This window comes from Pelmatolapia mariae, linkage group LG7, assembly GCF_036321145.2.
Source record: "Pelmatolapia mariae isolate MD_Pm_ZW linkage group LG7, Pm_UMD_F_2, whole genome shotgun sequence".
Lineage (NCBI taxonomy): Eukaryota > Metazoa > Chordata > Actinopteri > Cichliformes > Cichlidae > Pelmatolapia > Pelmatolapia mariae.
This window is the reverse complement of record NC_086233.1, coordinates 56,536,612-56,550,179: the sequence shown is the minus strand read 5'-3', so window position 1 is coordinate 56,550,179 and position 13,568 is coordinate 56,536,612. Positions and strand designations below refer to the sequence as shown.

Genomic DNA, 13,568 nt, shown 5'->3' with positions numbered 1-13,568 from the left:
TGTATGGATTAGAGAATTTTTTTTAAGTCTTTAGAAATGTCTGCTGTACAATCAATCTACCCTGGAAAAAGAACAATTCAAAGAAATCCTGAAATTGCCATGACATGCACACCCATGATAAGTGTAGACAGATAACCACAAATGTACCACTGTAATTTATATTTCTACTTTTCTAATTGTAAATAAACGTTTTTTTGTTTTCTTTATCTAAATAAAAAATAAGTAAATTACCAACAAAATCTGTAAATTCACATTTTGCCTTAGTACATGTTGAGTTAATTTTGTGTAATCTGAATTTAAACTCACTTAGGGAACGTTTCAAAATTGTTAAACTGTTAAAAATTAAGCAATAAAGCGTGAATGCTTTCGAGTTTTGACTCTGTGTCTCGTGGTTTTCTTTCTTTTTCCACAGTGGTCACTTCCCAAAAATAAGCTTTCTGCTTTTTAAAAGAAGAAGCTTGTTGCGTTTCGCGCATGCGCAGTTTGCAGGTATGTGAGCGGAACACAGGAAGCGAACGTTTTTCGGACTGCTCCGCAGATGGTGCCGTCTGTTTTGCTTTAATGTGACTGACTCCACCTGCTTGACCAGTCGACTAATTTAAACCCAAGACGAAGATATCAGAAACGCGACACTTTGCTTTTTAACTGTTATCTGAGAAGCCTCGGCTGATAAATCCGGAGCTTGAGTGCGAGGTTAGGGCGTGTTTGAGTCTTAACTGTTAGACAGACTGCCCCCTCCTCCTCCTTCTTTTCCTCCTCCCCACTGGATGCTAACTCGGTAGCCTTTGCATGTCGTTGCAGTCGTAGTCAAAAGTTGTGTTTTCGTGTGCGTTTATTGTATTTATTCGGAGGTCCGTAGAGGAGCAGACAAAGATGGGGTGTACGCTGAGCACGGACGACAAGGCGGCGCAGGAGCGGAGCAAGATGATCGACAGGAATCTGCGAGACGACGGAGAAAAGGCTGCCCGGGAGGTCAAGCTGCTCCTGCTTGGTGAGAGAAAGATGGACGGACCGAGGGAGGGACGGGGACTGGGTCTGTGTGTTTCTGTGGGACTCTCGTTGCCCAGGCGTAAAAACAACCCGATAAAGGTTTAAATAAGTTTTTGTAGCTGCTAAAATTCAAGTTTTACCCAGCCCATGAAGCAACAGAGGCAAAGGTGGGGAAATGTCGGGGCTTTATTTGAATGGTACGGTGGTGTTAGCTAAAAAAAGTTTGAGCTAGTGGAGTTCCTATCGTTTATCCCTTGTTGAATTAACTCTAATTGTAACTGTGCTGTTAACTAACACTAGATAAGAGCACACTGATTAGTTGCTTCCACAGAAGCAAACCGCTAATACCCAGCGGTAAGTCGGTAAGCTAATTTAACTAAGCAATTAGCTGCTTAGCTAGTGTAACGCCTCGGTGCTAGCTTGGATTTGTTAGCCGTCAGAAAGCATCAATAACTTTCTGTAAACAAGTGTCTGTGTTGCTGTCTTTAGTGACTCCGACTAATAGCACATCTTTTAATATGGCTTAAAGTGTAATAGCTAGCTAGCTCCCTTCCTGTTTCTTCATGACGTAAATTAAAAAGAAAGTAGACGTGCCCTAGATCGGTTATCTCTACAATCCAGCAAATATTTGAAACGAACACTTGTGAGCAGTGTTAAAGTTGTTATCTGTTGGAACAGCATTAAAGTATGTGCGAGCTCCACTATTCAACAGGTCTCGAATAATACCCCCCCCCTCCCCTCCTGCGAGACATGTTTGCTCTTCTGAAGCGTTGTACACACAATTTAAACCCTCTGTATCTATACCTGTTTGTGTATCTCTGTATGACTTGCTCTTATGTCATCCAAAACTGCATTACCCAATGCTGTGTCCATGGGGGGGGGGAAGCATTAGTGCTGCCATTTGAATATGTTGGCCTACCATGCAAATATGTTCAGAAAATTGCATACTTAAACTACTAATGCTGCTTAAAAAAATGTTATGGCCCAGCTTTCAAATTATGGGATGTAAACCATAGATAAGCTTCCAGTTAACATAACCGCATGTCACATTTCTCCAGGATTATTTCACGGTTTTAAGGAAAGCTGCCACACCTCTCCATTCTTCCTTACATGACCACTCTCGCCTATCTCGGCATGGATAGATGGGGTAGAGGTTGCATAGCAACCTATGCAGCCGGGCTGACAGTAATGCACGCACGACAGAAACGGTTAGTGCGTGCTAATGGGATGCCTGCCACAGCCATGCAGTCTGCAAGCTGTTTTTGAAAATGCAGTCTTATTCTGCGTCTTGCAGCTAATCTCTGCTCAAGCAGGGCTGTGGCACCAGCTATTCTCCAGCATGGCTTCACAACCCCATACGTCCCGTTGTCAAGCCTGTGCGTCATTTGAGATGAAACCTTATTTGAATTTTCATGGTGCTTTTACCTGTCACGATTCCCACAACCACCTGCATGAGATGCGAGTTTGGTTTGTGGATTCATCATCTAATGGTCTGGCTAATCTGTTTAAACACAAAGATGTTTTACATCCACATTTGTGACGTTGAATATCTGGTGTAATGTTCACATCTCTGAGGGAGACTGATATGTTCTCACTGCAGTTTGCTGCTCTGTAATGCTTCCCCACTGGGGATGTATGCAATAATGCAGTAATCAGCAAATGACAGGCTCTTGCAATCACTGCTTTGAGTGGGAGGACTGTCTTAATTGTAGAGTTTTTGCAAGCAGCTTAAATGCAAATGTGAGACAGATTTTTATTTTTGTGTAGCATTATTTTTGCAAACAAATGACAGAAAAAGCAGCAGAGGTGGAAAAACTGCAGAGATATCTGCATTTTATAAATGTGGAGTTTGTTTTCCCTGTCATCTCGTCTCTGTGGCAAAACATTAACCATTTTACTCCACCAGTTTTTGTCATAATTGGTTTCTATTATCCCTTCAATTTCAGCAACTCAGTCAGGCGCAATCGTGTTTGCAAATTAAATTTAAGTGATGTTTTCAGTACTGGTAGCTCTATTGTGTGTTGCTGTTTATCATATGGGATGATGAAGTGGCAAATCGCTCCAGCCACTGGGGAACTAAAAGTCCCTGGAGGGGTAAGCTAATTAAAATGTTGTGTGCTCATCTTAAAACATGCCTTAATCCCAGATGGAGTTGTTGAGCTTTATGTGAAATGAAACAGCATTGTATTTTTCTTATATTTTGATATGTGTCACCTAAAAGGCAGTAGTGGTATCACACTGCCTTATATAGCGTTGTGTTGTAGTCATACATAAATCATTGGAGATGCAGTTCAGAGTCCTGCCAGGCTGGTATGGGATGAATTTCTAACACAAGGAAGTTTAAGCTGTCTTTAATCTCATTGACGAGACGATCCAGTTGATTAATCCAATTGCGCTTTGTGACTCAACTAAATCTGACCTCAGACAACGCTGTGGGTGTTCATACACCACAGGCAAGACTCACTTAAAACTTGAAAAAAGTGCATTTAACGGAAGCTAGTCTGGCACCATAAACCATCAACTTATCTTAGTGTTTTAAATGTAGGGCTGCACAGATACTCAAAATGAATCATGCAGTTTGGTGTTTAAAGGTAAACCATGTGTGTTTATTTCACACTGGTTGGCATTTAATGTAATTTTGTAGGTTTGCACCGTACCTGCTTCTGTTTTGAAATAATTAACACGATTGCTGTAATTTTCTCAAACTTCTGTTCTGTGTTTCAGGTGCTGGGGAGTCTGGGAAGAGTACCATTGTTAAACAGATGAAGTAAGTACAAATGAATCAATACAGTTTAGAATACATCAAGGACTAAGATACTTGATGTATTTTTTATTAAAAAAGGTAATCACAGCATACCAGTGCCAATCTCAGTGAATTCCCTTATGATGCATTAAGAGTATGGATTATCTAATGCAACTGTGATAATTAGAAATTCAATTTTAGTTTGTGATGGAAATATTTGTTCTTTTTAATGTTAAACATAGAGTATAAAATACACCATGTGGTGAATAGGCAATATGCGGAGCACAACCATTTCCTTCCCACACAGGCAACAAAAAATGTTCTATTTTAATGGGCGTGTCATCCTCATTTTACAACATGGGAGACACACACAGTCAAATCTGAAGAAGAAGAAATAATCTATTCTCTAAATTATTTTCCCATTCTTTCAGGGCAAAGATGTTTTAACTCTAGATTTAAATATCTGAGATTTATTTTTTTAAAATAGGTGCAGTTTAAATGATACACCTTTTGTTTTTCTACACTGTAAGGAAATGCAGGTGTAGCAAATCTAAGAAGCCTTTTTTGACCATAAACTTAAACATAAAACCTTAAAAAAATACATAAAAAGCAGCGAGTCATTAAGCAGACTGTCCCATAGTTAATTATTTTTAATTCCCCCAAAAACATTCAGTAAAAAGTAATTGAGTAGAGGCTTACTCAAAAAAAAATTTAAAGTTGTTCTGTTATTATTTTACCTAATATCTGTCATATATGCTGCCAGAAGCTCAGGCTTCAGACTGCTCCAGACACGCAGTTTAAGATATTTTTTCTGCTCTTGTCTCTGTATGATGTCAGAGTGGGTATTCCTAATATTGTCATCTCAAGCACACCACTCTGGCTGTGAATACATAAGCCCCACATACCTGTCGTTTAGACCTTCAGTTTGTGAGGAGCAGCCAATCAGAGATAAATGTCCTCAAAGGGGGAAGAGCTACAATGCTTAAGATGATCTGAGAACCTGCATCATATCTCATCGAAAAATAAATAAGGATTATTTTCAACTGGAAATGATGCGGTACTACTCTAAAAATAGTCTAAGAATAAACACTAAAGAAAATAGAGGCATAAGAGCTTGAATTAGAATGTGATTTTAATAAGTACGGTTAATCTTTCAAATTATACAAGTGATCAGTAAAAGTATAACTCTCTATATATTTTTAAGTCTCAGTTTGACAGAGCTTTGGTACCAACTTTCAGCCCATTGTTTAACTGAGAAGGTTGCTCCACTAGGTTGGTTCACACATTGTGTCATTTCTATTAAAACAAAAAAGCAGCCACCAGGCTCACTTAGCTTGTGAACATGGTGGAGTATTAGGCAACTAATGAGCCAGACATTTCCCTCGGGAGCTGGGAGAGACCAAAACTGAGCTAGAACAAACTTGACTCCAGATGAGCAGCAGCATTTACTTGTATCTCCTGGATTTCTAAAGCAGTTGATTGCTTGTTTGGCCTTGTTGCAGATTTTAATAGCAATCTCTAACATGAAATGGACCATTATTTATACATTTTATAATCTATTTTGATATGTTAACTATCAACCAGTTTACCAGCATTTAAAGAACAGATTGAATCCCATTGTTTGTACTTATTGTATGAAATTAGAATTAACTGTGGTACGGCTGCTAATGTTCTCTCTTTGTGTTTCAGGATCATCCACGAAGCAGGCTACTCAGAGGAGGAGTGTAAGCAGTACAAGGCTGTGGTCTACAGCAACACCATCCAGTCCATTATTGCCATCATCAGAGCCATGGGACGCCTCAAGATTGACTTTGCCGATCAAGCCAGAGCAGTAAGTGACAGAAAACGCAGCATCCAGACAACCTCACAGGTTGTCTGTGGTAACAGCGGCTTAGTCATTTGCCTTATGGGCAGGGTTCTTTGCATTGCAACCTTCTAGAAAAAAAAAAAGGATAAACTGGTCTGTGCTTAATATCACATTTAAAAGTCTTCTTAAAGCTAAAGCTCACTATGATGAGGACTGTCTTTGCATTGTCCAGATAGCTCATTACCTCAGTCTTCATAATGAAGTGAAGTGCTGCCTGTCAAAAGTTTCAAATGAGAAATTTGTCCTCATGTGATGATGCCAAAAAAACCCGAAACTATGGTACAGAAATAGAATATATAATATTTACAGTATGTATAATGCATACATCCCTATATAAATATTAATATAAATTCACAAAATAAGAATATATCCCAACTATCTACAGAAATTAAGAAATGTTTAAAGATTATGACCAGGACAGTGGGGTGGGAGGGGGGAGTTTAGGAAATTTAAGTAGAAGATGTGCAAAGTCCATGTAATAAATCCAGTGTGCAAAGTTATTATAGCCTGATTTATAATAAACAGGCAACATTTCTGTTTTTCTCTCTCACTGGAGACTTTGTGGCCATTGTTTTATTTCTGTTTTCACAAGTGTAGTTTATTAATATCCTGTTTGGGAGATTTTTTTTTTTAAACAGACTCCTGTTTCTTTTTGCAAATCTGTTTCTCCTTTTTTTTTTTTTTTTTTTTTTCCTTTTTTTTCCCCTTCTTGGCATAACAAAAGAGCTAGTCATTGTGTCTGCGTGACTGGCCTGGCTCTCTCATCGTGACCAAGTTTAATCCTGAAGCCTTTCTTTTCTTATTTTATGCTCTCTCAAATATCAAGGTTTTTTACCTCTGGCATTTAGACACTGAGCCCCTTTTGAAATCGAATTTTATGTAAAGTATAACAGGTGAAAGGACCGGGAAAATCACAGTTAATTAATTATTAATTTATCACTTTAGTTTGCACGGCCCGTTCGGGTAAGGAGTAACGACAATAGCTAAATTGTGATCTTTCTAAATATAGAAAAAAATTAGCAAAACAAATCTAGTAAATCTTTGTTTCTATTTGATAATGAGTTAACCTTCTTTAGGCTGTTTTCAGTTAAGTGTCTCTGTGTCCTTAGGATGACGCGCGGCAGCTGTTCGTCCTGGCGGGCTCAGCAGAAGAGGGCTTCATGACCAGTGAACTGGCTGGGGTCATCCAACGGCTGTGGAAAGATGGAGGAGTTCAAGCCTGCTTCAGCCGCTCCCGAGAGTACCAGCTCAACGACTCTGCAGCATAGTGAGTAGGATGCACGGACACGCATACTTCAAACAGCAGGGGACTGTCCTTGGAAGAATAACTCCCGCTCTTACGTCAGTGCTTTAGCTTGTTGCCAATCTTTCTTTCTCTTGTTGATTTTTCTCTTCCCAAAGTTACCTAAATGACCTGGACAGGATATCCAACAGTGCTTACGTTCCAACCCAGCAGGATGTGCTGAGGACCAGAGTCAAAACTACCGGTATTGTGGAAACACACTTCACTTTCAAGGACCTGCACTTCAAGTGAGTATAGCCACCATCATTGTTTTAGTTTTGTTTAAACACAGCAGTGTCTCGTGGTGCTCCATGTAAAGTCTACACTGACTCAGATATGCCTGCCTTTATTTTTCATTTATGATTGTTAACCTTTAGAAGCCAAAATGGCTCATAGCTTTAAAAAAAGATAGAAAACTTCAGATGCACTAATACTAAACAATTTAGACCAAATACTGTGACAGGAGTGCCTCCAAGAACCAAAATGTGACATGTAGTAGGTAATGGTTTATGGCTTTCTTATAGCCATCAATTCTTTCCTCATTTTCATAGCTCATAAAATCATTTGGTGTCAAAGGTCTCTCATTTGCATTGTTATAGTTTCAGAAAAAGCTGAAACGTGTTGCTCGTCATGTTTTGAGGTGCACAAATAAACACACGGAGACCCAGCCACCAGCTAACATTTATGCATAAATCTATATTTAAAAAGTAAGAGAGAGTGCATATTGCAAGGATCAGAATCAGCAAATTCAGGAGTTTGCATTTTGATAGATGATGCCCTGCTGTTCCAATGTGAGGCAACCACTAGTAGTTGATGCCTTGTTCATGAAAGATGAAAAGCTACGAGTGGTCGGCCAGCGTGTAGCCTCGTCACCTAATATCACACTGAATGCAAGAACACAGTAGCTTCATACTCTTGAAAACTAACTGAAAAAGCGGCTTTTAAAAGCTCTGACAGCTGTCCACAGTATTTTACACATTCTGAAAGATTTGCGTGTGTTTGTGTGAAAATGTCATCACCCAGATCATGTGAGTGTGTGTGTGAGAGTTGCATTTATTTAACAATATCTTTCTGCGATCTCAGAATGTTTGATGTTGGTGGACAGAGATCAGAGAGGAAGAAGTGGATTCATTGTTTTGAGGGCGTCACTGCCATCATCTTCTGCGTGGCTTTGAGTGACTACGACTTAGTGCTGGCTGAGGACGAGGAAATGGTAAGAGCTGTCTGACCCCAGCACACTCTGCCCACTAGTACGTCTCTGATCGGTAATCACTGTGCGCTTCTCCTCTCGCTCAGAATCGAATGCACGAGAGCATGAAGCTGTTTGACTCCATCTGCAACAACAAGTGGTTTACAGAGACCTCCATCATTCTCTTCCTCAACAAAAAGGACTTGTTTGAGGAGAAGATCAAAAAGAGCCCCCTTACAATCTGCTTCCCTGAGTATGCAGGTGAGTCATATAAACAAACACTGACATGCAGAGCTGGTGCTTTATACATGCAAATAATGTCCTTTGTGTGTTGGCGGGGTATATAAATCATTAAGCCCAACTATGTATGCAGGGTTTGGGCTTTTAATCGTGGATTTGTAATGATGTGTAGAAAAATGTAACCTTCTTATTTAAACTGTTGTTGTTTTTGTGTAACATGACTAAGTCATATTTGGATTCCTTTATATTGTCAGAATCCTGTAATTATTGCTTTTAGAGCCTAACTTGTTTTGTAGCTACACAAAGGTGTGGCAGGCCCTGTAGATGACACAGATGTTTTATCCCACTGCTCTGCTCTGGAGCTGTGTGGGCTGCTTCATGTTTAAACAATGCATTTTTGTCAGGTTCACAGATTAAATAGCCATGATTTTGATATGAATCTACACTAGAACACCATATCTGTAACATCATGCTGTCATCATCTATTTATATCGATGTGACGTAAGGATCCAGAGATTCAGTAGAAGAGTTTTAACCTTTTCTTCCCTAGGAGGCTCGTCGGGTCACGTTGTATTTATTGTGAAAGCACATTTTATGGTTTCCAAATATGGTACACTCACTCAAGGGACCATTTCTGTGCCTAAAATAGATGTGGGGTTTGTCGTGTTTTATTTCTGCTGGTAAAGGTTGAATTTTTAGAACCAGTTCAGTAATATTGGTGTCACACTTCTCATTACTTTGTGGTGGCCGTTTACTTCCTTATTTTACACACTGATAACTCACGTTAACTTTAAAAAAAAAAAAAAAAAAAAAAAAATCACACTCAGCTGGGATACTAAGCGAAAGTTTTTCAATTCATAAAGCCAGATGTTGTTCATTTTGACCTCAGTATTGACTTAATTTTTCCAAGTAGAAATTTTAAGTAATAACCATGAGCTTAAAGCACAACTTCATTTTTAAAAAGGGGGCTGTGTAAAAAATATGAATGAAAACAGAATGCAGTGATTTTCAAATCTTGTGAACTTCTAAAACTGAGAACACTTATTATTTGAGGAAATATACTGGCTTATTTTGAATTTGAAGGCACAGCTCAAAAAAGCTGGGACAAGGCCATGTTTACTACTGTGTGGCATCACCTCTTCTTCTAACAGTGTGTAAATGTCTGGGTACTGAGGAGACCAGATGCCTGTACTGTGAAGCAGGACTTTGGCTTATCCAGTTAAATTGAGTTTTAACGCTGAGTTTCCTGTATTTCAATCAGTTTCCTTATTGCATGTAGTGTATGACTTTTCAAGCACACCTGCTCTTCATCAGACCACTGTACTGGGTGCATTGCCATGGTAACTGATGCTGTGAACCAGCGGTCCCCAACCCCCGGGCCTCGGAACGGTACCGGTCCGTGAGTCGTTTGGTACCGGGCCGCGAGAGTTGAGGCTCAGGTGTGAAATGTATGGTTTTCAGGGTTTTTATCGGTTTTCAGCGTTATTTTGTTATCGTTTTTATCGTTAACTCGGTTTTCCTGGGTCTTTTCACGTGTGTTATGAATAAATCTTCTATTTTTTCGGTACCGGTACTAGTTTTATTTTGTTGTATTTATCCGCGACACCTTAAAGGCCGGTCCGTGAAAATATTGTCAGGCATAAACCGGTCCGTGGCGCAAAAAAGGTTGGGGACCACTGCTGTGAACCATATTAGAGATGGACATGTATGAAATCACCACCTACTGACCAGTCAGTCCTCCGAATAATTGTGTTGTCATTCCTGGAAGATTCCTTAGATGCCTGTGTACTGAGACTATGAGGGACTAAAGTCTTTATAAATTCTGCAAATAATTTATTTAATGTTAATAATATTATTGTTCCGTAAGCATAAATATTTGTAGGCTGCCTTTGTACTTTAAATCAAATTTTCACCTATTGTAGCGTTAAGCCCACATTTGGATTCTGTTTTTAATATTTGCGTGTTACACTCAGAATGTTAAACACCACAGAGGCTGCAGCTGAAAGAATAAAAACTAAAACAAACACTCAGTTAAACATTAATCTGATTGAGCACTCGATTATAATCCATCAGGTTCTCCTGTGTTTTATTGAGAGAGCTGTGTGTTAACTCACACAGTTTGCCTTCCTCCTTTTCTTCAAATATGCAAGACTTTTATTAAAATATAACAGATTTCCCATTTTACCGACCAAAACAGCTAAAGCCCTCACACATACAGTGCTGTTAATACTAAACTAGTGTCCAGCGTCTTTCCTCTCACACACGTAATCGCTGATTTGCCTGCAGCAACTGTGCCACTTTCACTTTCAGTTAAACACATCATACTTTCAGTATTGTGTCTTACCTGTTGGTATTTTACTTGCTGTATAGTTTTATCTGCCTTTGTGAAGTCAGCCACACTGTTGCCAGCCCACTTATCTGTAATTGTGACTTGTGAGACACTGCCAGTGCCAGGGAACTCCAGGGAACTCCCAGGAACCCCCGGATTAACTGCTTAAGCAGGACTTGCGGTCCAGCAGAGGTAGCGCATATGCTGTCCTCTCCAGTCTAAGGATGATTTGTCTGCCTGCAGGGAGCTCTGCTGTCAGATGGAGGCAGTGTACAGCTGATCTATGGGCCACTCTTGCTTGTGAAGTTGTCAGGACTTTTAGAAGACCTCTCTCTAAGACTGCCTTTTTTTTTAAATACCTAATCACCAAAGTGATTGACTTGTTAGCAAAATTGTAATTCAGATGTTTGGTTTTTGGGAGGGTTTTTTTTTTTTTTGTTTGTCTGTTTGTTTCCCCCCGCCTTTTGTTACCCTGTCCTAACTTATTCAAGACATGTTGCTGCAATCAAACTCAGAGTGATCCTAGTTTTATCTCCTCTGTTTCTGTGTTTTGAACAAAATTAAATGTGGGTTTGTGAGACCTGCACTTCTTTTTGGAATTAGAGTTATAGTAAAACATGCTGTTGCCCTTCTGTTATTCTCCGTAACCTGTCAGGTGAAACCCTTGCTTGAATAAATGTCAAATTATAAACAAAGTCAGCCGAGAAGTAAATATTCTGCAGCCAGGTTGGAGGAAAAACAAGGGCAACAACAAATCTGAATTGACACTGGAGCACCATTTTTGGAAAGCATAATTAAATTGCAGCTTGACACCAGGCTGAAACTACTATTTAACAGCCTTCACGGCTGGGTAGTGCATCCTGTTTATTTGAGACTGAGCTCAGGACAGGTGCCTGTTGAACGTTGAACATTGAACCACACAACACTGACACTCAACCTGTACATCACTGCAGAGTGAAACGACTGGAGGTCAGCAAAGGAACAACTTTCACAGGGCGTTAAGTTTTATAGTTTTAAGTAGAACTCTAAAAGTGTGCACAGTCATATTCAGTTGATGAGAAACTGAAAAATAAGTGCATCTATGCATTTTTTTTTTTTTAACTTATATGATGGCAGTGGAAAGACGGAACAGGTTTTAGATTTCATTTCTCCCTCTATTTCCATTTCCTCTTTATCCCCACCCACTTCATAGGCGCCAACACCTACGAGGAGGCCGCAGCATACGTCCAGTGCCAGTTTGAGGACCTAAACAAGAGAAAGGACACCAAGGAGATCTACACCCATTTCACCTGCGCCACCGACACCAAGAACGTGCAGTTTGTGTTCGATGCCGTCACTGACGTTATCATCAAGAACAACCTGAAGGACTGTGGTCTTTTCTAAAAGGTGACGTCTCATGTTTTGTCTGTGAACAGGCCGCCATATTTTCTGCCATATTTTCTCTTCTAACCAGGTTTTGGTTTGTTTTTCCCCCTGTTCAGGCAGCTTGGTGTCCGGTTTAATGAGTGACTTTATTCAAGAGTAGTGGAGGAAGCTTGGACTGATGTCACTTTTAACCTCTTATTAACTTATGTTCATCTCTAAAAGTTTAAAAATGGTATGTAGAGAAAACATTTTGTGTAAAATATTTGTACAACTGTCTATGGCCAGGGATTTTTTTTCCTCTATTTTTAAAATGTGCTTCTTTTACCTTATTTTTATTTGTATGTAAAAAGGGGGGCCTTTGCTTTTTCTTTTTTTGTCTGTGCATCACATTTTCTTTTCTTTTTTGTAGTTGCTCGTGCCTTGCATGCCTTAGTTGCAGTGTTTTTTTTCTTCATTGTTCACTTGTTTATTTAGATGCCACCATTTAACTCTTCTCGAGTCCCTTCAATTCATACTATGTTTATTTTTTTAATAATTCTGGCCACTTCACTGTTATATATACATATTTTTGCCTCCTTGTATAAAACAAGCAAGACCAATTCACTCTGATGCTGACATACTGTGAGAGCTGTGTGGAAACTGATGTGTGGTTTGCATGGGTGATACGAGCGAGGGCAAATGCACATGTGAGCGATGGAGTGTGTGTGAGCGTGCGCGTGTGTGTGTGTGTGCACAATATAAAACAAAGGGACTTTATTCCTCTACTTGTCATCCTCTTTCAAAGTTTTATTTTTCTAAGAGACCAAAAAGGAGCTCCTCTCACGAATCAAAAAGTGCGCCTTGTCGATGCGCTGCTGCAAACATTCCTGATTGAACCATGAAGGAAAGGGAAGCTTTGAAAAGAGGATGCCAATGGTGGCCTTGTAGCAGACAGTAGGACCATATGTAGATCTGTGTTCAGTGCATAGACACAGCTGATTTGGTTACAAGTGCACTGTTACTCATTATGATCTGTGAAGGTTTAAAGTTACATGCCCCCCCCCCCCCCTCCTTCTCCTCAGCTCTGTTTCCATGAGATGGGGACTTTAGTGGACTAATCGCCATGATTTTGCTAATAAAAGGGTTGCTATGTTGAGACCATGGCAACTTATGCAAAAAAACATGTTTGCCTCCTGTTTTTTTTTTTTTTTTTTTTTTTTGTGTGTGTGTGTGTGTGTGTGTGTGTGTGTGTGTGTGTGTGTGTGTGTTATTATTTTATGAAAGGTAAGAAGCATTTTTAAATGCTTTTGAGAAATGTAGACCTTTAAAAACCCATAACAGATGTTTTATCTCAAACTGTTTTGATCATTGTTTAAGGTTTTAAACCCAAGGGGGAAAAATACACAAAACACACTCTGCATGTGGTTTTTTTTTCTCATTTACATTGTAAATTACATGTGTAAGAGTTTTAAATCGTTGACCCGATATTATTTTAGTTTTCCAGAATGAGGGCGGGGGGGAGAAGCACATGCAGTTAAATAAGGCATGAGTGTATTATGAAGCTTCAGCTTATCTGAAAGCAAT

At 39.5% G+C, this 13,568-nt stretch overlaps 1 protein-coding gene across 1 annotated transcript; it reads left to right on the top strand.

The window, feature by feature from the left end:
* The first annotated feature begins 484 nt into the window (after window positions 1–484).
* On the top strand, window positions 485–13,159 carry LOC134631493 (guanine nucleotide-binding protein G(i) subunit alpha-1). The gene is made up of 9 exons (XM_063479897.1): window positions 485–991; window positions 3,715–3,757; window positions 5,423–5,564; window positions 6,710–6,867; window positions 7,002–7,130; window positions 7,966–8,095; window positions 8,179–8,332; window positions 11,833–12,026; window positions 12,122–13,159. The coding sequence occupies exons 1-8, from the start codon at window positions 874–876 to the stop codon at window positions 12,021–12,023; spliced, it is 1,065 nt and encodes a 354-aa protein (XP_063335967.1). The 5' UTR covers window positions 485–873; the 3' UTR covers window positions 12,024–12,026; window positions 12,122–13,159.
* The last annotated feature ends 409 nt before the right edge of the window (window positions 13,160–13,568 follow it).